This window comes from Ammospiza nelsoni, chromosome 4 (assembly GCF_027579445.1).
Source record: "Ammospiza nelsoni isolate bAmmNel1 chromosome 4, bAmmNel1.pri, whole genome shotgun sequence".
NCBI classification, from domain to species: Eukaryota; Metazoa; Chordata; class Aves; order Passeriformes; family Passerellidae; genus Ammospiza; species Ammospiza nelsoni.
Window position 1 is genome coordinate 50,469,671 of NC_080636.1, and position 26,191 is coordinate 50,495,861.

Here is a 26,191-nt window from a genome sequence, read left to right on the forward strand (position 1 = left end):
TTTTTTGTTCCTGATCCATACTCAGTTTTGTGATCTTTTTTTTGCACTGCTTTCAGCTGCAGTGCTCTGTGTTTACCGAGCTGTGCTGAAAAGCCAAGAACTTCAGCCCAGGACTGAAGCACTTTGCCAGCCCGAGGGCCCTTCCAGAGGAATTCTTGAGGCTCTGCAGCGCTCTGGATAAAGGGAGATGACAGAGGCGAGGCCAGGGCCGTGCCTCCCCCTTAGTAAGGCTGCAGCTCCCTGCCAGCCCCTGGGGCCGAGGAGAGCCCTTCATGTGACCCTCAGCCATCCCCAGCAGCCCAATATTCATGTGAGACATAAAGCCTGCACGTTACATAAGCGTCTCTCCTGGCCAAGTGTTTCCTACTGCAGCAACCGAGGTTTAATTTTAACTTGCTGCTTAAAAAATGAAACGTTCTGTGGGCAGGAGGAAGTGTAGCGGTGGGAACGGAGGTTATGCATGTGCCAGCAGGAATGTGCCAGAAAGATCAGTGATGTATTTATGTTTGATTTACGTGGCCAACTTAAGTCTGAGCATCTGTGACAAAGTGCTCCAAGACCCATTGAACGCTTTGGCTAATGCAGGCAAAAGGAGGATTGCAAACGTCGTGAAATGCTTTTTAATTACACCGCTGCTGCCCACTAAAACACTGGCTTTTAAAGGTGTCCTAAAAAAAATAGTGTCATTTTAATTTACTTAGAAATGCACTGACCTGACATTTTGACTTAGTCTGAATGACAGAGTGGAAAATGCAGTTTCAGCATTTAAAAATGTGAGGTGAGGGAAGCAAATGACTGTCAAGTGTGGCCACCTAAGGCCTTACAGCTGAAACCCCTGACATTCTGGATGGAAAGTTAGTGTTGTGTAGGATTGTAGCCTGTTTTATGTGTTGAATTTTCGTGATAGATCTGAAAGTCATCAGACTTTTTTCTGGCCTACCTGCAGCAGTGCGAGGTTTTTGGGATGGCAAATTCCTCTTGCAGCAGAAGGGAATCCCTGGAGGTTATGCTGCCTGTCTTGCACCCTCTCCAAAATCTGGCTTCTTACTCACCTAAACAGAGCCAGATTTTTGTGTGAAAATTATACCCTGGGATTGCAATTTCTGCCATAAAGCGCACTGGGATGTGACTGTATCTGCCTGCCAAGGGTTTCTTAAAAAAAAATGCAGTTTTTTTACCTCAGTTTATTTATTTATTTTTTTACCTCAGCCGCCCATAGTGTCACTTGAGGGGTATCCCTCCTTTGCCCACCGCTTACCCTCACCAGCCCAGTTAGAAATTGCTAACAAACATTAAGAAATATTACAATACCTTTTGTCACGTTTTGCTAAAAGACAGTTCGATGAGGAGGGCAGAAACGCCGTTAATACTTTTTTGTTCTTTTTCTGGTAGTGGTGGTGGTGGTGACCTGTGGGCTGGTACCTGGCCCCCTTTGTCCTGAGGGGAGAAGGGGGGCTCTGGAGGGGCAGGGGGTGCTCGTTTCCATGGAGGTGTCTGGGGGCACTCACACGGGCTCCTCTGAGGGGCCGGCACGGCGGGACGGCTGTGAGGGGACGCCCGTGCCTGGGGCCATGAAAGGACTCCTGAGGGGGAGCCCCACGGCTCCGAGAGGAGCGCGCCCATGCCGGAGCCCCGCAGCTGCGAGGGAGGAAGCGGCGCGGGGGCCGCTGGGGGCGATGGCGGCCGGGCGGGCCGTGTCCCCGCCCCGCGGCGCTCTCCCCGCACCCGCCCGCCCTCCGCCGCCGCTGCTGCTGCTGCTGCCATTGGGAGCCGAGCCGCGCCGAGCCCAGGCAGCCGCCGGTCCCGCTCTTCCGCCATCGCCATGAGCTTCTTGTTGTGAGTAGCCGCGGCGTGTGGGGGGGTCCTTTCCTCTTGCTTTGCGCCGTCTCGTCGGGCAGGATAGGGCAGGGCAGCACAGCCCGCCGAGCGGCCGCGGCCGCCGCCCGCCCGCCCTCCCGCTCGCTCCGCTCCCCGCCGCTCCCCGCCGGCCTGGCGCCCGCTCTGTCCGCTCCCCGCTCTCTCCCTTTGTGCCCCGGCTCCCCGGCGGCCCCGGGAGCAGCAGGCAGGAGCGGCGGGGCCGCCGCCGCCGCGCCGTGAGGGCGTTTGGAGGGCGGGCGGGCGAGCCAGCGAGCCGGGCTTCCCCTTCCCGTGCGGCTTCCCCTTACGGATACGAGTTTGAAAACAGCCACGGATCACCAGCCCCGGGCACCTCCCCGGCGGAGGGGTGTCGCTGGGTAGGCGAGAAGGGGCTTGGGGCCAAACACCCACCCCAGGGGTCTCCCCGAGGTTTTATGATATTTTGATGCGGGTTTCTCGTTTCTGGCGGGCAGAGGATGGTGCCGTAGCGTGGTGTGGCGCAGCTGGGTCAGGAGCTGGCGTGTGGAAGTGAGCCCCGGTGCAGGTGATGGGGCGGCCCGGGCTCCCGGGCTGGGGGAGCCCCGGTCGGGACCTGGCCGGGCTTTACTACGGCAGGAAAAAGGCAAAAAGCTCCCTCGGGAGTCGGGGGCGACACGTGCGAGCAGAGCCCCACTTCTTGAAATTTTGCTTCGTGGGCAAGAACCGAATGAACTTTGGTCCCTCCCCTTGGAAACAAAGACGAGGTACTTGTGACAATTAACGTAAACCGGTTCAGTGACCTATTAATTAAGGCGAAGATGCGCTCTAGGGAAAGAAGGGCGATCGAGGCGGCCGAAAAAGGCACCCCGGAAGAGCCAAGCTCCATTAGGGCCTTGTCTCCGCTGAGTGTTCCCGCACACTCCGGCTTCCCTGGGACTGCTGCCGGAATATTTGCCTGTTCTTAGAGGCTTACATTGATAACCAGCAGATGTAAACGTGGCCTGGGCTTAGAGAAGAGACTTTATCTCAGAGCTGGAGTGCCCTAGTAAGTTGTGTTCTCATGGAGACAAATAACCCTGGCGCTGGCTTCCTCCTCAGTCCCTGCCTTGTGTTTATCTTTTAACTCTGCCGTCCCCATCCCGCTGGCCGATCGTGCTCCCGAAGGGATTCCGGGAGCCACCGACAGGAGGTGGGTGCAGATGATTGTCCGTGCATGGAGGCGCCGTGCTCCTAATGAGGAGCCCAGCTGTCCCTCTCCTTCGTCATTCTCAGCTGCCACGGTGGATGGAGAAAGGGGGACAGGATTTCGAGTGTCCTGGGAGTCTGGTTTGCAAATTAGAGAGCCTCTCTCTCCGTGGCATTTGGCTAACTGGGAATGGAAAAGCATGAAACCCTCCACCCTCTGTCACAGGCAATAATGAGATGGTTTCTTTTTTTTCAGACCCTTTTTTCTGAAACCTAGGATAGCAAACCTTTATCCCCTCCTCTATTGTTCCAAGTTATCCTTGTGGATGAAACATAGAAATGGAGACTGAGTTAGTGCGTGGCAAAGCTAGAAATGTTGGCAAATTTGCCTCAGCTGTTGTTGGCAGACTGCTGTAGATTGCACCTAATTTGCTCATTTGCAATCTAGAAATGGGTTAAAAAAAAAAAAAAGTTGAAAATATGCCTGCTAGGCCTCGAGGTGACCAGGGAAACTTTCTGTGATGCTGACATGAAGTTTTGGTGGGGCTTTTTTTCATTGGTTGGCTTTTTTTTTTAGGGATCCAGAAAGTTAGCACGACCTTTTGTCAGACTGGAGTTTTGGCTTGACAAGAGTTACTCCAAGATAGCGCGTGGATGTCTGCAGCTTTATTGATAATGCCAGCTTGCATTTTGAGTTGCAAACCCCCCGTTTGTTTTGCACGATACTTGTAGCATAGTCTTTCTCAGTACTTTTTCACCCCTTTGTCACTGGCGAGGAGGTGCCAGCAGTGTTTGTTCCCTGCCTCGGTGGCACTGCTGTCCTTCAGCGGGCTGATCACAGTTTGGGGCTGGCTGTGAGGGTTGGATTGTCCTTGTGCAGCAGCGAGGTTTCCTGTGTGGCAGCGAACCTGTGGCACAGGTTTCTCGTTCGGCTCGGGGCTGCGGCCTGTCAGTGTGACAGCCAGCACGGTGCCAAAGCTGCGCTCTCCCGCAGGCTTCCCCGCTGTCCCAGAACAGGGGGATTGTGCTGGGATAACGCAGCGTGCGTGGGGCCCCCCTTGTCCGCTGACAAATCCCTGCGTGTTCTTCCCTGTTGCTAGGGCCAGTGATATATAAAGCTACATGGGGGGGGGGGGAATAAAATCAAGGGGAGCCATTGTTTTCTCTGCTTATGGGGAACATTTTAAAAAGACTGTCTTGTGAGGCGAGTCACTGAATTAATACAACTGGGGTTTGACAGCAATTGTTATTTTCAGAGCCGCGGTTTTCTCTTTCTGATCTGTTTCTTCCTTTCTGAAAAGACTTTGTAAACCTCTCCAGCAGTTGAATAAGTTATCCCGAGTCTTTAAAAATAAATTAAAAATGGGACTTGGACTAGAAAATACATCCAGTTCCAAAAAACCTCTGCTTGTTGAGTTCTCTCTAAAAGGAAATTACAGCATAGTTGCAGGTAGCTTACATCTCCAAGGAAAAAAAAAATCAAAGATAGTTCTGGTGGGCGTGCCATATGGTAACATGCTTGTGTTATCCTCTGCTGGCAAGACTTACATAAAAAAGGAAGCTAGATGAAAACCATTTATTTATAAAAGGAAAATATTCAGATTTATTATTGAAGTTCTGAAATTGTCTTTTCTTTAAAAAAACCCCACAGAGCCCCCATCTTTGGATTAGTGAATCCCTCCCTGAGGTTTCCAGCACAGGGTTTTTTAATCAAGAGATTGATTTAAGTAGTTGTTGCCTGATCAGCCTTGGAAGGACGAGGAGCTGCTGGAGGTGAGTGGGAGTGAGTGGCTGTTGTTGGGGGCACGTATTTTGGTGAGTGAAGGCCAAGTTAACTTGTAAACCAGACTGGGGCAAGATGTGCTCTTCCTTCACTGCCTTGTTCTACAGCACCGTGGAGCCTGGCAGCTGCTTCTGATGCTCCACATGGTTTGTTGTTTTGTTGTTGTTTTTATTTTAATTGAAACCATACTTTCTGTGTAAATATATGTGTAGAAGGTGCAGTGAGGTAATACCTTTTTTCCCCCCTGACATCTCTTGGAGATAAATACCAAAATCAGAGCTGTTGGGTTTGAGATAGTGGGGCCTTCCCAATTCCTCAGGCTGCTGCTGCTCTTGGAGAACATTAGGGCTGTTTGTTTTTGTCCCTTCCTCAGCTTCCCGAGGTGCCAGGTAGCTTCTTCTTGTCCAACGTGGGCAGTGTAGCATCTGAGTGCTCTGTGAGTGTTCCTTCCGTGCTTTGGGAGAGGTGTTTATCTCCTCTCAGTCAAGGACTCGCCCAGAGGACCGGTAGGCACTCCTGAACTGGAATTTGCTCATGGAAAAATCAGCGTGTAGGCATTTGCAGACTGTTAGAAATGGGAAATACAGGGGACATCCAGGTATTTCCCCCCTGCTGTGTTTCAATGTATTTGTTTACTTCAGTTTTGTCGTGAGGAGTGTAAGGCTACAGTGGGATCAGGACAGAAGCTCTCCACACAGGGATGCGTTAACATAAAATCAGCTGCTTGACTGCTGCCCTTACTGCTGTGTCCAGTTCCTGGTGGAGTTTTTTCAGTTTTTTTGTTTGTTTGTTGTTGTTTATTGTTTGTTTTGTTTTTTCAAGTACCAGGATTCAGAAGTCTCTCGAGTTTTCCCACAAATAAATTGGAGAGAGAGCTGTAAAGCTATTGCCCTCTTCCCAAATATTTTTTTTAAAGCCTTGGTAGCATTAATTTTGAGTTTCGAGGAAAGCAGAAGTATTCTGTAGCGGTGGGTTTTAAACGGAATCAGCTGTGACAATCAGCTTACAGCCAAGTAAAACGTGGGGTTTAGGGTGTCACATAATGGAGTGCTGCCGCCTTATCAGTGAGCTCGGAGGCAGAGAGCGAGGAAGCTGCTGCCTGGCTTTTATTTCTGCAAGACTGAGTCTGCCTCGGAGTCACAGAGTGTGCAGACCAGTTCGGGCTGGGAGATGTCTGCGCTTGGCCTGGCGCTTGGAAAAACACCGTTTGGCCCTGCTGCTGTGTTTTGGGAACGCGTAGTAGGTGAAGTGAGTGATAGTCTCTTCTAAATGTTGTTAGATAGCTCCTTCTCAGATAGAAAGATTCGTTTGTAATGGAAAAAATAGCTTAGGAAGAAAGGCATTGTTCAGTGTGAAAGTTGTGTTTACTACAGCGCAGAGATGTCCAGTCTTAATTGCTTCCTAATTGTTTGCTTTTATGCCACGATTGTTTTCCCTTGTTTGTCCTTCCCTCTGTGTGTAAGTGAGCCAATGCCATTAGCTGTTTGCAGGGAGGAGCGGTGCAACGAGGTTTTGGGGGTGATTGATGTGCTGGAGAGTGGCTGGCATTTTCATCTTTATCAAACGCCTTTGTCACCTTTTACTTTGCAGACAGGGCTTTGGATTTTGGGCCTCTTTGTGGCCACAGTTCCACCTGACACATACATAGTCTTTTTTATCTTGTTTGAAAAAGGATAAAATATTGGAAGCATTTGTCTGCCAGGCAGTGGGTGGCTGGAGGGTTGCAAGAGGCTGACAGAGTGAAGCTGCTTGTTTTTCTTGGAGAAGTAAATAACTGCATTAAATTTGGCCACTTTAAGTCTTCCCTCATAAGCAGTAAGGCAGATCTTGGTGCCAGAGCTATCAATAAGCCTGTGACCCACAAATCAGCCTAAATAAACCGCAGGATGTACTTTGTGATGCTTTTAGCATTTGTAAACTAAGCCACTTCCTATTGGAGCCGAGCTACAATGAACTGACTGCTTGGCTTTTGCTCTGTTTTTGGGTTTTTCTACTCCTTTTAAATACACAGGGAGCCTGTGGGTCATAAATTCAGCTGCTTTTTAATCTGTTTTAAGTATAACACTTTCTTTTCACAGACTTGGAAAAATTCCTCCAGCCTTCACATGTCATGACGTGGTATTCTGAGGATCCAGTGCTTTGCTTTGTCATCTGTGTACACAGATCCCTCCCAAATGCTTTCCCAGGGCACTGCTGCTTGAGTAGATATTTTGGGGAGGGGATGTGAAAGAAGGGAACGAGATCTGAGGATTTGCATGTATCCATGCAGCTTCAATTGGTTCCTGGAAAATAAGTTTGAAATAACTTGTAATTTCTTAGTGAGCTTAGGTACAAAGCGTGGTGCATCTCTGTCTGTTTGCTTCAGGGCTTGGCTTCCCATTTCAAATCCATAGCCTGAGTCAGCAGTCAGTCAGTGCACGGAGAGGAGATGGTAATTTTGTGTGTCAGTCCCACCCTGAGAATTCATCAAGGTAACAGTAGTTTTTGCCTTGCAAATGTACTTTGGTGCTTCTAAAAGCAGCCCGTGAAAACGAATTCACTCACTCTTCTTGTGTCTTTTTTTCCCCCCGAAATCCAACTGTGACCTTAGCTGCTTGTTCCAACTTTGCTTCTGGCTTTTTTTTTCTGGTGTGTGAGGATGCTTGTGCCTTGCTCACCCTCTCTTCTCTTCCTTGTCCAGTTCACAGCTGATCTTTGGCAGGAATCCATTCCGTTTTGTGCTCTTAAGTACCTGAAGAGATCCAGCTCATGATGTTCCACTTGAGTTTTAGTTGAGGTTTGCTTGGGTTTTTTTGTTGTCGTCTGTCCTTGCACCACTTCATCTTTCAGTGTGGTCACTTGCCTGTGGAGTTAATTGCTTGTGTCCTTGAGATGCTGACGTACAAAATCTTAATCCCTTCCCCACCTGAAGGAGAACATCTTGCAGATAAGGGCTCATAATGCCTGGATTTGTTGTCTTTATCACAAGTCTAATTCCTTTCTTTATGACAAAGGGAACAAATGAGCTTAGGTAAGCTTTGGTAAATTCCTCTTTTGCTGGAAATGGAGACAACTGAGTTTTGATATGGAAATCATTTCAACCCAAATAATGATTGAGTGGGTTCTCTATTTTGAGCTTAATGAAATAACCTGTATTTTGTTTCAGTAGCTGGTACTTTGTGTTTTTCCCACCTTCAGTAGCACAGGCCTGGTTTTGCTTGAATGGATTAATTGTTTTAGGGACACTGGATCCAGGAATCAGAATGGCGTTATTCTGTCTTTTATTTTATGGCCACAAAATACTACTTCTTCAAATGCTGAGGTGTACCTTTTAGGAAAAACAGCATCTCTAATGTCCCATTGCTAACTTTTGTGGTTGACAGCTCTTCCTAAAATTCCTTGCTGCAATGGGAGTGTGAAAAATAAAAAAGTCTGAATATTTAAATTCATAGCACAGTTCAGCTTACTTTGGGCTCAACTGTCAAATGCTTAAGCTTAAATAACTTCAAAAGAAATGTGGTCCTGTCTATGTAGGAGCAGTCATTCCCTCTCAGATGCTTCAGACCGGAGGGGGGGGGGGTTTCCTGATAAGATACTTTGGAAGAGATAAGCAAATTTTCCTGAAGATAGTTACCCATGGAACATACAGGATTTTACTAAATGTGGGGGTTGTGTAAGAAATACTTGGGGGTGAGATAATGCAGTGTATTTTTGGAAAGCTGTTAGATTATTCACTGCTGCCTCCTGCCCATTCCTTCTTCCTGTTGTTCTCTGTGTTATTTCTTGCCTCTAGTGAGTGTTAGTTCCTGGATGCAGACCCCATTTTGCCCATAAATCCAAGTGTCAGTGTAACCTTCTGTCTCTGTTGGAGATTTTCTGTTGGGAAGTTGCCGAGTGTTTGTCCTTTGCCGCGTTCCTGTCCTCAGCCTGTTTTGCCTGGGGGTTACAGTAAAGGGCAGCCTTTTGCAAACTGTTAACTGACTCTTTCTCCATGAAATTTAGTTAAATTTCTCCTTTAACTGCCTATTCCCTAAGCACATTAAGAGATGGTTCTTTTTATTGTGTTTAAAGGGATTGAAGACTGTCTTAAACTCTTGAGTGAAGCCTTTTTTTTTTTGTTCCTTTAGAAATGCCCTGATGGGATTTTTTAGGTAGTATGACTGGATTTGCTTTGTCATTCATTAAGCATTGGTTTCCAAAAGCACTGATCAGCATTTTGGGAAGCCATCCATGTTCTGAGGCATGTTCTCCAAGCACTATATTTGGTGCACAAGTAAGGATCTACATCATCTAATTTGATGCTAGAGCCAAGCTTTTATTACTGCAATTTATCACCCTCAGCGGGTTGTGGATGGCTTTCTGCAAAGCTCTGCTTCCTACTTGTAAATGTATTTACAGGGTGTGACTGTTAGCAGCAGCTTGGGACGCAGAGGGTGTTGTGTTAGTCATGGGCAGACAGATAATTCAGCTGAACCTCAGGAAATCTGCCAGGCAGGAGCAGCAGCTGGCTGTGGGGAGCAGCAGACACCTTTGGTGTGGGATGCTGCTTCCTGCTCATCACATGGAAGAAGTGCTGGAGTAAGGGAATCACGAGTATCACACATATTTCCTTATAGTTCTTTGATGAGTTGCTCAGTTTTGTACACAGGGAAGGGTAGATTTGAAAAAGAAAAAAGTGGTTGTGCCCACTGAATGGTATATTAGGTAGATTCCTGCAGTAAAGAGGATTGAACCTTTGTGGAAACTAAACTTGGGAATGTTACTGGGTGAAGTTCTGACTTAAGCTGGAGTTCATGCTGTGCCCTCCCTTTTGAGTGAGCTGATGCTAATTTACAGAAATAAGGGATCCCTGAGAAAGGAGGGGAACATTAGTGGGGAAATTGTGCTGTTTAGCTTGCAGGGAGCTTAATCAGGGGCTGAAATGTCCAAAATAGTGAACTCCATCTCGTAGGATAAAACAAGAGTTGGAGAAGTACTTCATGTTTGCCTTCTTCAAAGCTCCAGCAGCCCATGCTATTAAGCAAGTACTATGTGAATATTAGGATACTAGAAGAAATATATCTAGTTTGGATTGTTCCTTACACTGCCACGAGGTGTGTGTGTATGTACACAGTAAATGTTAATATTGAAATAGATGAGGAACCTCAGTCTGATTGAAAGGACCCAACAGAACAGCAAAGACTAGTGCTCACCTTTCTTAAGAAGATCAAGTCTGTTTGTGGTAAGCTTGAAGTTTTGTGGGTGAAGACAGTGTTGTTTGCCTCAGGGTAGTCACTGGATTCCTGGGAGTGTGCAACAAAATATTTGGGATAATCTTGATTCCTCTGATGCCACAGGATTTCAAATGGCTGTCAGGAGGAGGAGAATGTGCACAGGTAGTTGGGTCTCTGCTGCAAGCTTCTTTGTTGCTAGTTGGGGTGAAAATGTGTTTCAAATTTGGTGGTCTTAAAGGTCTGGGGAAAAGTCTGTGGGAGATTAGGGAGTGGCAGTGCAGTGGCATCCACAGTTTGGGGAGGCTGCAGCTTTAGTGCCACGGAAATGTTCCAGTTCCTATGCTGTCCCCCTGTCTGCTTGCCTGTCCCTGCAAGTCAGGAGGGCACGACTGCCTGGAGAACCTGGATGCAGGCTTTTCTGTGATGGACACTGCTGTTCGTGGCTCTGGCCTGCCCCTCTGTGTTAGTGCTGCAGGGAACAGGGCAGGAGAGGTTGAGTCACTTCCGCAGCCATTGGCTGCCTTGGGAGTAGTTTAATTGTGTTTGGAGTGCACAGACAGGGCTCTGGTAGTATCCAAGGAGGGCAACTGTGTCTTGCTTTGTTTATTTTGAGGGTTTTCCAGGAGATGAAAGTGTATTAAATGAATGTGTTGTAAATGAAACAAGGGAATTTATTTTGGTTGTAAGCATAGCAAAGTGATGATGATTTCCCGGTCATGGGATGGGGTTCTGGATGCTCGCTTGTTCCTTGCACTGGGAATTGTGGTTGCTTGGGAGAAGGGTTGCATCCAAGTGGGTAAATAGCAGGAACGCCATTGGGTGGAGTTGTAACACTCACCAGTGCTGTAGCACAACACCTCCCCCTTGTTTACAGGCACTTTGTCAGCCTGCAGACAGAAAAGGGAGGCAGGGGAAGTGTAGGTACCTGGCTGGGCTGGAAAACAGGCTGTGGCCACCTAACGTCCTTGTGGGTTTGGCACAATGTGCAGCTGCAGGGGGAGTGAGGGCACACGGCGCAGCAGAACCACCGCCCTCCAAACACGCTGAGCTTGTCCCCTGCTCACAGCTCAGCCAGCAGAGGTTTCCCTTCAGGGGTGTTCTGGTGGGTGTAAAAGTTTTGCTGGACCAATCCCACATTGGCTCGAAGTCACTGGCTCTAAACTGTGTGCGTACAGCAGAAAAAAAGCATTTTAAGAATGTGGATGTGTAAGGGTTATGTCGGCTTTGACGCTGAGGGGTGGTGGCTGGGGCAAGCAAAAGCAAAAACTGTTCCTTAGGGCTACCTTAAATAACTTTCTCTTTCCTGCATATGAATCATCTGATAAACAGCTGCTCCTTTAAAGTGTCAGGTCTTGTGTATAGTGCGACCTGTGCTTTTTAAGAGCTGTTCATGAGCTTGAGCCTTTTCCATCTGCCATCCTGTAGGGATGTCCAGTCTTTGAAGACAGCTTTTTTCCCTGGAAGGGGAGGCCAGATTTCAGTCCCCACCTTGATGTGTAGAGAATGAAAAATTTCATGGAAACACTGATTTCCCTGTCAGTACTCCAGTGGAAGGAGGAAATACCACACCCCTTTTGAGAAGCATCTTCAGGTTCAAAAACCTCCAGAAAATTAAAGTTACTCTGTGGTGTAGCTAATAAACAATGAGCCCCATGTGTTCTGTTCCTATAGGAATGACCATGTGTCTGGGGAAGTTTTTCAGTTTGGTGCCAATGATTCCTCCTTAAACTAAAACAAAAGCTCTAGGCCTGGAATTGTTTTCAAACCATTGCCTGACACTCTGGGAGAGCAACTGTGTTGTGTAAGGAGTTGGCAGCTCCTAGCTGCTTCCCAGAGCTGCTGCATGGAATGCATGCTGAATTCTTGCCTTGCTTTTGTTACCTGCAGATTCAAGTGGCTGGACTTAGGCTTCCTGCAGTGAATGACAATTGGATTGGAAAAAGTTGACTTTTTGGTGCTGTAAGAACTGAAGGAAGCAACGCTTTGCCCTCGCACTGTCTCTCTTCAGAACAGAAATGTTGTGACTATTCAGTTTTATAGATAACAGTGCTCAAGTTCAGTCTCATCAGTGCAGATTTTGAATGTGTTCAGCTTAATTTTACCTGCTGTCCTTCTGATGCTGTGGTTCTCATAGGGAAAAGGTGTTTGAAGGCTGCACCTATTGATTGCATTGTCAAAAAGTAGCTCGAGCTTTTATTTTAGTTTCTATGTGGATGTGTTGGCTGGTGGAAACAAACCGCTCTCACTCCGATGTTCCTATTTTTAGCAGGATGTTACCATTTGAAGGCCTGTATTATTGTTTAAAGGCTGGAAATGTTTGGTTTTCTGGAATTTGGGTCTTGTCTTGGAGTGTTTCTGTGTTTAAAAAGAGGCATGGCGGGAGAAGGGAGACAAAGAAGTGCACAGCTAAAACTTGGGGGCTTCTGTGATAAACTCACTGGTTAGCCTGTGGCAGTGTGTTGCCTAAACTTACCTGGTTTAATTCAGGTTTCCCCAAATCTGCGTCAGACTTGGTGGAAATGGTTAAAAATCCCTGCTGAAGGAGTCTGTGGACAAATGGTTGGGAGTGAGGGGGTTTAAGCTAGGCCAGCCCAAGGGCTTCTCCTGGGAGCAGTTCTGGCAAGTTTATCGTAGCTGAGGCTGGGTATTGAAGGTGCTTTGAGCACAGAACATCTGCCAGTGCTGCCTTTGAAGCTGAGATGAGCTGTTTGAGGCAGTGTGGGGTGAGCAGAACACCTCACATTTTGCCTTTCTTCTGGAAACATCCTCTTACCATCCTGAGACAGAGCAGCCTGCAGAAGGTGCATCACAAAGCCCACCCCCTGCCAGCAGATGAGTGGCTCAAGTTGCAGCTTTGGAGGAAATGTGGTGTTCTCGCTGGTGACGTGGCTGCGTGGGCTCCTGCTGGTGGGAAGGGCTTGCCAGCCCTGCACACAGCCTCAGCCACAGCTCGTCATTCAGTGCTGGGCCCAGCTGCAGCTGGCACTGCTGGGGTGCAGATCCCTGCAGGAATAGAAGGGAGAAATCACTTGCTAGGAGCAGTCCATGTGGCAGGGAAGGGAGCAAAGCGTCCTTGGAATACCTTGAGGAGTCCCTTCTCCTTGAGAGGCTGCATATTGGTTGTGGCACGTTGTGGGGATGGTGCAACCTGCTCCATGTTTCATAGCCTCCTTATGTCCAAGGAAAATGGCATCCTCACTGGTTTCTCTGTCCCCTTTCACTTCTGTGTTAAGATGAAGGAGAGCTCAGAGACTCCTAACAAGAAAAGGCAGGTCCTGCCTACTGTCCTAAAGCATTTGAAAACCTCTACAGAGCTGGCTGATTCCATGATGGAATGTGGCTGAAAATAGAATGTCACATGTGACCCAGGCGTGGATGATTGTGTGTTGTTGGCCAACAGGCAGAACTCTTTAAAATTAAACTTTTTTCACCAATTGCTCAAGAGGTTGAGGAAATAGACCTGGGTCAAGACAACTTTCTCAATCTGCCACGTCAAACAGATCGGCATAATAAGAAAAAGTAATTTTTTTTCTTGTTAAATAATAGGAGAGCTTCTGGACTAATAAGGTAATTGGAGTACTGTTTAGTAATGCAATATTTTTAACCAAACTTTCCAAGAAAAACCACATCCTGTCAAGATGGAGGCTGCATTAGGGTGTCCCTGAGCTGTGTCTCAGGGAGTGTGTTAACTGGCTTGGGTGAACTACATAAATGTATGAAATTCTGACAATTTATTGCCAAAATTGCAGGTATTTCCATAGCACGTGACAACTACCAGGCTGCAGTTACCCTAATGGCTTTTCCTTTTGGATGCCTGCCTGCCTTGACTGTGAGACCATTTCCTGCTGGCTTAGGGTGCCTGTGCTGCATTGGAGAAGCAGGGGTCAGAAAGGTGTTGGAGGCCAAGATGGAAGGACTGCCTTAGAGCAGTACTTCTTTCTGTTGCTACAGCCTTTGGCAGCTTATGGGAAGAATACCCCTGTTTCTGGGAAGGGGGGAGCAGGGATTAAATGCTACCTAAAGCTTTTTCCAACATGTTGCATTTTCTGCTTCCTTGACTGTGGATCTGTGCAGGGTGTTCAGCAGATCTGCAGTGACTTGGTTTGTTGGCTGGCAGACTCACAGGCTGGGGTGGGTACAGTGAATTCCTACCCAGAATGTCTGAACAAACTACTTGCCTAGGGAATTCCTTCACCATGCTTTCTTTGTGCCCTACTCCCAAACCCTCGTTCCTTTGTTGGGCTTACTTTTAGTGCTAAAATACAAACGATAATTGCTTGGGTTGGTTATTTCATAACCTTTTCCAGGTTGTATTTAGCTCGTGCTGGGTTCCTTCTGCTTATGCTGACACATGAAAAGATAGTGGTCCTAGTCTCTTCTGCTCTCCAGATGTTTTAGGTTGTATTTTCACTCCTCATGTTGGCCAAGTGCCTCTGAAGTGGCTTTGTTCCTGAAAAGACAATAATTGGGTTTAAGTAAAGTAGTCAGTCAAGAGATTTGGGGTTTTTGTTCCTTGGGTTTTTGTTAGTTTCTTCTTTGTTCAGAGCTGGTTTGAGTCTGTTCTGGCACCACATGCAGATGGCTGGAGGGGTGAGAGGTGACAGCAACTCCCTGAGCCACAGAAGCTTCTCACTCCCACTGGGAGGCAATTATTTAATTCAGGATTTGTGTCTGGTATCCTGGCTTAGGGTGAGGTGCAGATGCCTGGGAGCAGCTAGAAGTGTCCTGTAACAGAACAGATGGGAGCAGGACGTTCCTTCCTTGTTCTTCTGGCTCCTGGTTGCATTTAGCTGCAGGCTGTGCTGCTGTTGCTGGGGTGTCCATGGCAATGCTCATGGCTGTGCAGCTCTACTATCCCAGGATCCCTGGAATTCCAGCCAAGCCCTTCTTCACAGCCCCCAGGAGCCAGGATTGCTTCAGAGGCCTGTGGGAAGGGGAGGATGCTGCTGTTCCTTTGGAGCCCAGAGAGTCAGAGCAGCTCTGGGACCATGGAACAGAGTCCCAGGATGGTTTGTGTTAAGAGTGACCTCAAAGCCCATCTTGTTCCAAACCCCTGCCAGGCACAGGGACCTTCCCCTAGCCCAGGTTGCTCCAAACCCCCTCCAGCCTAGCCTTGCACACTTAAAGGGATCCAGGGGCAGGCAAAGCTTCTCTGGGCATCCTGTGCCGGGACCTCAAATGAAGAGAGACAGCCCTTGCACCCCACCAGTAAAAAATTGTTTGGTCCTTAGAGAGATGGTGAAACACTGGCCAAGTTTTTATATCAAGGAATGAGATCTGGATAGTGTTTGTGATGAGAATTCTGCTGTGTGGGTTTCGCAGCTTTCCACTTGCATTGGAATTCAGAGCTCAGTTTGCCCATTCTGACAGAACTCTTCTCTCAGCTCATACATGAAAATACTCAGAAATACGGACTCATTTGACACTTCCCTGCAAATATTTAATTCTACATGTTGTATTTCTGACATGTTAGGGGCTTGTGTGCCATCCAGGCTCACTGCCATGGTTTAAAATTCAAATGTCTAAACGTTTTTCCTAAGCCAGTCCATGTTCTTCCAAACAGAATTTTAGGTAAGGAAGTGATTAGGTCAGAAAATGGTTTCAAACAAGTCAGAATCCCTGCTAGGTGAGCATCCCAGTTGTTGGTAAATACCCTGTTGCAATGTGAAAACACGTGAATGGGTAAAGTATTTCATGTTAATCCTGTCCTTACCCGTGACTAGTGTGCTTGTTTCCTTTTTGCTTCCTGTTCCAAAAGGTCTCTAAAGATTTCCCCTCTCTCTTGCAGTGGCAGTCGCTCTTCCAAGACCTTCAAACCAAAGAAGAATATTCCTGAGGGGTCCCACCAGTACGAGCTGCTCAAACATGCCGAGGCCACGCTGGGGAGCGGCAACCTGCGGATGGCCGTGATGCTTCCAGAGGGGGAGGACCTCAATGAGTGGGTGGCAGTTAACAGTGAGTCACTGGCCTTCTCTTCATCACAGGGCTGTTGGAAGTGGGCTGACACTTGGGGCAGGACAGCTGTGTGTCCCTGTCTGTTCCTGGAGAAAAGGGGAGTTGGGGGGCCTTGCTTTCTACAACTTCCTGACAGGAGGGTGCAGCCAGGTGGGGCTTTGCTCCCAGGGAACTGCTTCTCCTGGGAGCAGTTCTGGCAAGTTTATCGTAGCAGGGGCAGGGTGACTGGAAACAGCCTCAATGTTCAGGTTGGATGTCCAGAAGAATTTCTTCATGGAAAATATTGTCAAGCATTGGAGGTGTTGGAGTCCCCATCCCTGGGGATGTCCAGGGAACAGCTAGACATGGCTGTCAGAAGGTGGGGATCAGCCACAGCTTGGACTTGATGATCTCAGAGGTCTTTTTCCAGCCTGAGTGGTTCTGTGGTTCTGATGGGGTCTGTAATTTTCCTGAAGTTAGTTCCTTTAGTTCCTACCAAGTTTTGAGCCTTTGCTCTGGTAAGTCTCTGATGTCATTCTTTTAACTTCCTCTAAAGCTGTTTGTCCAAACTCTGTGCTTTCAGGCCAAACAATGATGCCTAAATTAGTGTTTTCTGATTGCTTGACCTGGTTTCCTCCTCCTCTTCCCTCTCCCTGCTGCATAGATTTTGCCCTCTGCTCCTAGAGCATGGAGTCTCCCTTCGCACTGTGCACTTTTGGCTGCCACAAGCTCTGGGCCCTGTCTGGTGTTTGCTCATCTTTTGCCTCTCAGGCTTGATGTGCTCCAGTGTGGTACAGGATTGATTGTGCACTGCAGTAGAAATTATTGCTTGATTTAAATGTTCTCCAGTTGTTTCTGTGGTTCTGCCTTTTTTCTTCTTGCTCTTTGAGATGTTTGGGAAGTGAAACTGTTCCACTGACTCTCACCTTCCTGTTCCCAGCCCATCATGCAGTGCTCTGGTGCTCCACTTGCCACTGCTTCCAGGGCAGGCTGGAATTGCTGACACCATCCTTTGCAAAAGTTAATTCACACTGCATTGCAAAACTAGACTAGAGAAAAAAGCCAGCCCACTTGTGTGAGTAAGCATTGCTCAAGATGCCTCATGTATTGCTGGCATCCTTCCCTTTTGGTGGTTCCTGCATTCTGTGTGTCTGCTTTCCTGCATGGCAGCAGTTTCCTCCCTTCCCGAGTGACCTGACTGCTGAACTAGCTGGAGTGCAATTAGTGTAATTAGTGAGCTGGTGAGGGGCTCCCTTCCCTCAGCATCCCTGCACCACGCCAGGCTCCAGCAGTAGCTGTGAGCTCCATCTGCTCACAGAGGGGTCTCATCAGGAGACAAAATGTGTCACTTCAAGTCATTGCTTTTGCCCTTCTTGACCCTGAGAGCCAAAAACAAACATGCTCTGCCCTGCTGCTGCTTCTTGCTCTGCTCTCAACCTGACTGGTGTCTTAGGGAATGACTTGATGGGCCTGTGGATTTTGAGACTTCCACATGTAGGATTTGCCATAATCAGGCATTCTGTGGGAGCCTGTGTGGGTTTTCTGAACATGCTTGCCTCAAAGCAAGCAGTGGGCTGTGGTTTCTGCTGGGAGCAGGGAATAATTAACAGTTCCTGTGGGCACTGGAAAAGCCAGGGCTGGTGTCCTGCATCTGCTGAGCAGTAGCTGTGACTTGCTCCAGTGACATCTGCCTAATCTTGGCTGTTTATCCTCTGGAAAATACCTGTAGATAAAGTGGGTTTTAGAAGCTGATTGCAGTGATCACAGTTCCTTGTGACAGAATGAAAAAGAACTGTCTTCTCTAAGAGTTTGGAGTAATTAACTGAAAGAGTAACTATAACTGCAGGGTTAGATGGGCTATTAGGAAGAAATCCTTCCCTGTGAGGGTGGAGAGGCCCTGGCACAGGTTGTCCAGAGAAGCTGTGGCTGCCCTATCCCTGGAAGTGTCCAAGGCCAGGTTGGACAGGGCTTGGAGCCATCTGAGAGAGCAGGAGGTGTCCCTGCCCATGGCAGGGGTGGAACTGGATGGTGGAACTTCCCACCCGAAGTAGTCTGGGGTTGTATGAGATGTTTTTGGGAAAGGTGGGCCTTGGGAATACAAAGCCTGAGGGAAGGCACTGTCACCTAACGAGTACCTGCTCTCTCTAGTTGGAAAGCTTATGCTGGAAATCTTTCTTGGATTCCACACTTGCCAGTAGAATTTGGGATTGTAATAAAATACACCAAACTTTCAGGAAAGGAAATGACAAGGTTTTCTCCTTTATTTTTTTGTCTTCCAACTGAAGATTTTGCTGCAGTGAACAATTAAATAGTTCTTGCTGGAAGCTATTCCAGAAAGTCAGTGGTTGCATTCTGCATCTCTTTTATAATGGATCTTAAAAAAGCAACAACAATGGAGTTTTTTCCCAAAAACCATTCCAGAAGCTGTGCTTTACAGCCTGGGCTGTAGGAATCTTGTGCTGCAGAGTGCTAACAGGTGGTTTCCATGCTTTCCAGCTGTTGACTTCTTCAACCAGATCAACATGCTCTATGGAACCATCACGGACTTCTGCACGGAGGAAAGCTGCCCTGTCATGTCTGCTGGCCCCAAGTAAGAATGTTTTTCTCACACACTGGTGACTGGGGGCACTTGTTGAGATGATTTTTCACGTAAAAGCTTGAGACCAGCTGAGAGGAGTGCCAGGGTTGGGTGACAAGGGTGTGAAAGAGAAGAAGGATTTGAATGTCTATTAAGTGGGTGGGAAATAGCAAGTTGATATTTTTTGGTCTGTGTTCATATTTGTTTGGTGTTCGTTTTTTTCCTTTAACCTGGGAAGTAAATTAATTATCAAAATTATTTTTCCCCTTTTGTATTTTTCTGAAACATTAATGAGAGCTTCTTAAATGAAGACTTAAAGGTTTTATATGCAGGCATTCCATTGGGGCTTACCAAAATGTTCGTCGTAGGTATTGTAGAAATAGTAGATGCCTGAATAAGAATCCCTGTGCCCTTCTTGGATTTTTGCTTATGCTTTTGTTGAGACATCCAGTGTTTCTGCATTTTCCTACTCTAATTCAGTTTGTTGTTTTGCTCTGGCACCAGAGCAAAATCCTGGCATTTCAGCTAAGTGTTGATCTTTTTCCTACATGAATACCACTTAAATCTTGGTATTAGGGCATTACTGGGTGGTGAGAAATCCTGCTTTTTCATAAATCCAGACAAATGGTCCATTTGATGTGTCTGGGATTTTTGCATGTTTTCTTGCATACAGTTTTAAAATGCTTTCAGACCCTGTGATTTGTTGCTGTTAGAAAAATGGGGGGTTTTTTGTCCCGTTGTGAGCAGCACCTTCATAATCCCTCATCAAATTTGTTTATGGTGCAAATATTCTCCCAGCAGTTGTTCTGACAAAACCAAATTTGCTAAACAAATTGAGAGGACAGATTTATCAGCTAAGCTTGCATAAAACCTCGTGTATGATCTGTAGCATACAAACCCTGTGGTTCACCCGGGAGCTGGTGTTGTCACACTCCCCGTGTTGGGTGTGCTGGGGTTTTTAGCACCATCTTTCCAAGGTGATGCACCATGTGCAGGCCCATCAGGAGTGGCTCCCTGGTGCTCAAGGCCACCTTGTCTCACCCCAGGTACGAGTACCACTGGGCAGATGGCACCAACATCAAGAAGCCCATCAAGTGCTCCGCACCCAAGTACATCGATTACCTGATGACCTGGGTCCAGGACCAGCTGGACGATGAAACGCTCTTTCCTTCCAAAATAGGTGAGGGGGTAACTGCAGCTGAGCAGGGCACTCGGGTTACACCTGCACAGGGACACTCCAGGGGTGAAAGGTCTTCTCAGTGCTTGATGTGTGGGGCAGGTTTGGGAGGTTACATTATCTGTCTGCACACACTTATCTTTGAAGGTGTGTTATAATGCATGAACTCTGACCCATCTGTTCGTGCTCCTAATAAACACCTGTCACAATTCTGGGTCCAGAAGTATATCTGGTGTTATATTCATTTTGTTTAGAAATAACATCAGAGGGTCTCAGACCCTTCTAACCAGTAACTGGCAGCTTTTTGTCACAGAAGGGATATCTGGTTGTCGTGACAAACTTTCAGGCCTTATCTCCAAAGAAGCTGAATTGCAGCTTTGATCTTAAGTTGATTTATTTTTGCTTGGTTTTCTTGAAGTGAAGATAAAAAATAGATGTTTTAAAGAGGCTTTCTTCTGAAAAGCAGGAGGGAAATAATGACCAACCAACAGTTTGGGAAAGATAACGGGGTGGGGGGATCTTTTAGTTGCCTTAACTTTGCAAATAGTTTCTGAGGCTTTAGACCCATTTTCATTAAGCTTCTTTAGACAAAACCCTGCCTTCAGGGAGAGATTCAGAGGCCACAAACTAAGCAGCTAAGTATGAACTTCCCGTGTGCTGCAGCAGGCAGAGGAGGAAATGCCATGTGCATGTGTGCAGGGCAGGCTGCAGCAGGAACATGAGAACATTGATGGTGGAACCTGCAAGCTCTGGGGAGGTCCTGACTGGCCCCAGAGCATCCAGAGCCTCTGGCCTTCAGGCAGGACTTGGGGACAGGCTGCAGGAGAGCTAAGCTGACTGGGGAGACTGGTAGGTGAGGAGGAGCTAGGCAAGTTTCCTCTTTTCAGAGGGTTGATACAGATCTTTTTTTAGCCTGGGGAAGTGACAACTGAAGAGTTCATGGCTCCCAGCAGCCACCTGCCGTTTTACAGCCAGTTGCAGTAAAACCTGTGCAGTGACAAAGGTCTGCTGTTGGAACTGATTCCATCTGCCCTGGCCTGTAGTGGCTTTCACAGCAGACAAACATGCCTGGCAGTTGGAGAATAAGCCCTCTGTTTCATTCTCCCCAGGCGTACCATTCCCAAAGAACTTCATGTCAGTGGCCAAGACAATTCTCAAGCGTCTGTTCAGAGTTTACGCCCACATCTACCACCAGCACTTCGACCCAGTGATCCAGCTGCAGGAGGAGGCACACCTTAACACTTCTTTCAAGCACTTTATATTCTTCGTTCAGGTAAGGACATGGCAAATGGTGTTCTCCCTTCCAAGCTACATTATCCCCCTTCCCTTATGCAAAAAAAATCGGCATCTTCTTAGGTTCCCTTCCTTTAAGAAGAAAAAGCTTCAGGCAGTGGAATACTTGGGGTCAGCGAGTGGCAGATGGGCAGGGGAGGATGCAGTGGCCAAGCCTGGGCTTGGACGGCTGAGTGCCAGATGAGCTCTGGCTAATGAGGTTTCTCACCTCAGCTATACCTACAGAACTCTGTGTTTTTCTCCTCATCCCTGTTCTAGGAATTCAACCTTATTGATAGAAGAGAACTTGCACCACTTCAAGAACTGATTGAAAAACTCACCTCCAAGGACAGATAAAAGGAAGAGGACTTCTTGGAGTCACTTGTTTCTTTAAGCGAGCGTGTGGTATTTGTTTTTTGTTAATTTAAAAAAAAAAAAAAAAAAAACCAAAACAACCCCCCTATGCTGTTACCAGTGACAGCTGAGATCTACTTTTCTGTGCTTTTATTAGGGGAAATCTTTTCTCTGTTAGTGATATGTGGTAAATAGCTTTTTTTTTAATTAATATTATTTTACTGTTGTTATTCATTGTGGAATTTCTAGCAGGTGCTGAGTGTTTATTAAGGAAACGTGCTTGGTTGGGGGATTGACTCTGCTGGTGGATGGGTTCTTGTGTTGTGTCAGTGGTAGCCCATTCTCATGAAGTCCCTGGAAGACTTGCTTACATTCTCTAAGTGCCTTGGCAGACTCACTTCTGAGGTGCAAAGCACATACAATACTGAACATTGCTGGAAACAGAAAACATGTACTAACACCCAGACACTTACTGAAATTTGTTTTAAAAATATATATCTATGCTTACACTAGGGAAAAAAAAAAAGCCATAACTTGCTGAAATCAATGATCTCCAGCTTTTAATACAAATACTTGTCTTATTTTTTTAGAGATGAATATAGAATTTTTCAAAGCTAGATTACTTCTTAGGAAGAAAAGCAAAGTGCTCGCTAAAGCGAAACAGTGAAGGTGGTGTCAAAATTACACAGGCCTTGTGCTTAGCAAGTAGTTCCATGCCTGTGCCATGGCACTTGGCACAGCTGCTTTTATTTTCTTAGCAGGAGAGCATCAGTTGGGTCAGCCAGCTTGTTAAGTTCTCTTAGTAATTGCCAAATGAACAGGTAGTTTGCACAAATACAATTAGGGAAAATATTCCCTAGAAAAAATTGCACTGGGATAGTAGTAATAATAATAAGGAAAACCTGGCTTGAAAAATAACTGCTGGAAAGGTGTTTTTAAGTTAGGAATGCAAAGCCTGGCTCTGAGGAGGGGCTCTGGTGGCCAATGTTTGCTGTTGGAGGAAATGTGTCTTGGAGGGGAGATAATTCCTGGGGCTGCTTTGTAGTCTTGTTACTGTGATGGTGTTCTCTCCTGTTTAAAACCACTGCCCATCTTGAGGGAGCTCCATCTGTTGGGAAAAGCGGCAGGAGCAGGGGAGGGAGGCCAAGGTAAGCACATGGCAGAGAGGTTGAGCTTCTGTTTTGCACACCTTGGCTCGACCAAAAACACTGAGTAAAGATGGAGCTGGCATGCAGGAGCCTGCAGGAGAGGTGAGTGGCCATTGGCATGGGCAGCAGGGAACAGTTAAGCACAGAAGTGACTCACTTGGGAGCTGCTGGGCTCCAGTGAGGGATCCTGATCTTCTGGCTTTTCCTGTGCCACCATCCACACAACAGCGTCAGAGCCACCCGTCTCCCAAATCCAAACTGCTCCATTTGGACACAGAGCAAGCAAGGCAGGAGCTCCCAGGTGCTAAACAGGGGATGCCTCTTATTTCAGGGTGGCTCCTTGGTTTGGTGTCCTGTGCCAGCAAGCAGCAGAAAGGATGAAGGTGTAGAAATGAGGGTTTGTGTGGACTTGGCAGTGCAGGGTTTCATGTTCCTGGCACACTTGTGCCCTAGGAGGGCTTAGTTCTTGTTGTTGTTGCAGTTTTTTTCTTTTGAACAGCCAGTTCTAGAAATCCAGAGGCATCTGCTGCAGTTCAGCTCATCAGAATTGGAATGTATCAAAATGAGTCCTAGGTGGATAGTGTGTTTTTTTTAATTCAATATCTGGCAGTAGAAAGTCTTTGACCAAATAGTTTCTAGGCACGTAATAAAAGCTTGGAGATCATGATTTGCCTGACAGCTGTATGAACACATTTTTTAACTCCACAACACTTGAAAAGAACATCACTGAGGATGTGTTTGCAGTGGTGGGGATTTAGGTCCCCATGCTGTTTCTTTTTGCAGCTTTTCATTGTTGTTTTGCTTCTGAAAGCTGTGGGACCAGAAGTTGACGTGTGTTTACACCCTTGGAGTAAGGGCACATGGAAATGCCACTCAAAGGAACCTGGATCGAGTGAATGTGTTTATAAAATAGTGCATTTAGGGGAGGAAAAGGAGGGGCCACCCCCTGCCCCTCCAAATAAACCCCAGAGAGGCCAACCCTGCTCTGCTCCAGGCCTCCACTTTGGACTTTGAGGGGTGAGGAGCACTCGGGCACAAACCTCCCAGCTTTGGTCACGGGGAGCAGAAAGTGCCGGCAGGGTTGAACCAGGCTGTGCTTCCAGTGCTGCCTCAGGCCCTCCAGTCTGGTGGGGTCCCAAATTCCTGTGCTTTGTGGTGCTCTGCTGCTCCCAGCACGTTGCATCTTGTCAGGCCTTTGGGTGGTGGCTCCTCCCTGGAGCTGGGCATTGCGAAGGGCCGAGCCCAGGGGTGGATGGATATGGGATGTGTGTCCAAGTCTTTCCAGTCCCAGTCAGGGATACAAGTTACTCCAGCAAAGAGGAACCAAGCCACTGCCTTCTGCTGCTGCAGGTGGCTGAGGGGACAAAAGAGGTTCTGAGGGGCAGGCAGCCCATCTGCAAGTATTCAGTTTCTTTTCCTGCTTACTATGCAATGTAGAGCTTTGAACTTCTGCTTTTCTGTGGAGATGGAGAGGAGCAGTGCCCTTACTCAGTCCTTGGGAACTGAGCCCTCTCCCAGTGTCCCTGACCCTCAGTAACCAGGTAAGGACACCTATTTGCTGCTATGGACTCAACTTACCTTTCAGATTGTTCCTTTCTATTTCTCGTCCCTCTTCCTTTCTCCTGGGTCACCGGACACAGTTCTGCTATAAATACATCCTTATGGACAGCTGTGTTTTTCCTTGCTGCCCTCTCCTCCTCTCCTGCCTGCCAGAGTGCTGTTCCTGTACATAACTCCCCTTTAGGTTGGATTAGCTGAGGAGCTGCAGCACCAGCAGAGATTCCTTGATTTTTTTTTTCCCCACTCAAGTATTCCCTTCTGCACCAGATCTTGTTTCCTTCACTGCTGGTAGCAGTTGTCTCTTTTCCAGTCCTTCACTCCTGAAACCACTGGCAGTTTTATGGATGCCCATCCTTTTTTCCTGGATATCTTCTCTTTTAACACGAGACTAACTTTGGTGATTTTCAGTGTTAAACCTCCTTCTTCCCCCACTTTCCTTACAGTTTCCTCTTGCCAGGTTCAGTTTGCAGCCTAGGAAAGTACCCAGTTACCTTATTTTGTCGGGAGAATCGATTCCCCAGATTGTTCATAGAATATTGTATTTTTAGGGGAGATTAATTTTTTATAGCCACTGAACTATACTCATTATTTTTGTACGTTTGCAACTTGGGGACAATTTTTCCGAGCCGTGTCGCGGAGGGGACGTTTGTTGTCGTGGCTGTTGGGAGTGCTGTGCTTGTGTGGTGCAGGGGCACATGCCCTGGGAGAGAGAGAAGGATGCAATAAAAAGATTTCCATGAAAACCAACGAGGTTTGAGTAAAAATGAACTAGGCTTCAGTAAAAGGCCACTTTTGAAGGTAAAAAAAGAGAAATTAATTCTGAAAGCGATACTAACCTTTCCTCCTCCTTGAGAATCCTGAAACATGTGGGACAAAACTCAGTGTAATGTGTAAAATGCAAGGAGAGAACCCTTACTGTGAGCTAACTGTGCCAATACCGCTTCAGTTTGTAGTCACTGATGGAGATTTCAGTTCTGAACAAAAACAGCTTCTGATTCAAAAAGAATAAGTTGAATGTCTGAAAACCCGCACCGTGTTTATTTGAGAGTTGTAAATAATGTATACAGATGGTTGTATGTGATGGGGCAAAATATTTAAATCCTAGGGTTTTTTTTTTTTTTTCAATAAGAAACTGAAGGCTGTTTATAAGAGAAAATAAATAGCTATGTTTGACCATGACTGTCTTTATTTCCTTCTCCTCAGTGGTCTCCTCCTTGGAAATAGATTTTTCCCCTCCCCTCTGCATTGGACACGTGTGACCAGGACCCACCCAATGGTGCTGTTGGCTGGTTGGTGCCACAGGAGGTGCAGCAGACTCCACTTTTGGCCCTGCCCAGCAGCAGAGGGCCATAACTGCCTTGCTGCTGGCACCTATCCCTTTGGCTCAGGGTTTTTTCCCCATTTACCTTGGTTCTCTTTGGGTTCGGTGTCTGTTTGGGAGGTTTTAGGCTTTGATAGAATCCCACATTGGTTTGGTTTGGAAGGGACCTTACAGCCCATCCCATTCCAGCCTCTATCTACCATGTGCAGGGATGTAGGGGGATAGAATAAAAGTAAATAAAGGTAGTATAGAAAGTAATCTTATCCCCTAAAGAGTTGCAGCCAGGTTAATTATTAAAGATTAGGAGCAGGCCTGACTTTAACAGGCCACAGCTGTAGCCAATAATAAGAGCGTTATAAAAGAGTGGGTTGGTTGGTTGGTTGAGGGGACCTGGAGTCAGTTGGTCGCTGTAAGAAGGAAGAGTCAGTGCTGAGAGGAGCTGCCTACCAGAAACATGAAGGAGGTACCAAACTCTAGCAATGTGGAACCATTGCAGTGTAATGGCAATAGAACTCTTGCAATATAATGACAAGGGGACAGCTCCCACTATCCCAGGCTGCTTCCAGGCCCTGTCCAGCCTGGCCTTGGGCACTTCCAGGGATCAAGGGGCAGCCACAGCTGCTCTGGGCACCCTGTGCCAGGGCCTGCCTTCCTGAAGTAAAGAATTCCAGCCTGAAGCAAAGATCTCCTTCCTGAAGTTGGCTATGTCTTCCCAATGATTTTCAGTAACAGCCTTCTAAGTTCAAGTGCCGGCGCTGTCCTTAGAGCCAGCTCTCGTGCCAGGCCATTCCCGGAAGGGTTTTCAAGGCATTCGGTGACCGGCGGGTGCCTTTGTCCCCCTTTCCGGTTCC

At 47.2% G+C, this 26,191-nt stretch overlaps 1 protein-coding gene across 1 annotated transcript; it reads left to right on the forward strand.

Annotated features, from left to right (window-relative positions):
- The first annotated feature begins 1,618 nt into the window (after window positions 1-1,618).
- Window positions 1,619-25,207, forward strand: MOB1B (MOB kinase activator 1B). The gene is made up of 6 exons (XM_059469835.1): window positions 1,619-1,836; window positions 15,785-15,951; window positions 18,427-18,520; window positions 19,555-19,688; window positions 20,795-20,958; window positions 21,237-25,207. Exons 1-6 carry the CDS (start codon window positions 1,622-1,624, stop codon window positions 21,312-21,314), a joined length of 852 nt encoding a protein of 283 aa, XP_059325818.1. The 5' UTR covers window positions 1,619-1,621; the 3' UTR covers window positions 21,315-25,207.
- Window positions 25,208-26,191: the final 984 nt, after the last annotated feature.

Bases quoted from the DNA above. Each gene is read 5' to 3' on its own strand.
- MOB1B (XM_059469835.1), top strand. From the start codon at position 1,622: ATGCCGGAGCCCCGCAGCTGCGAGGGAGGAAGCGGCGCGGGGGCCGCT. The intron at 18,521-19,554 runs GTAAGAATGTTT...GTCTCACCCCAG, and splicing joins GTCATGTCTGCTGGCCCCAA to GTACGAGTACCACTGGGCAG. The intron at 20,959-21,236 runs GTAAGGACATGG...TCCCTGTTCTAG, and splicing joins ACTTTATATTCTTCGTTCAG to GAATTCAACCTTATTGATAG.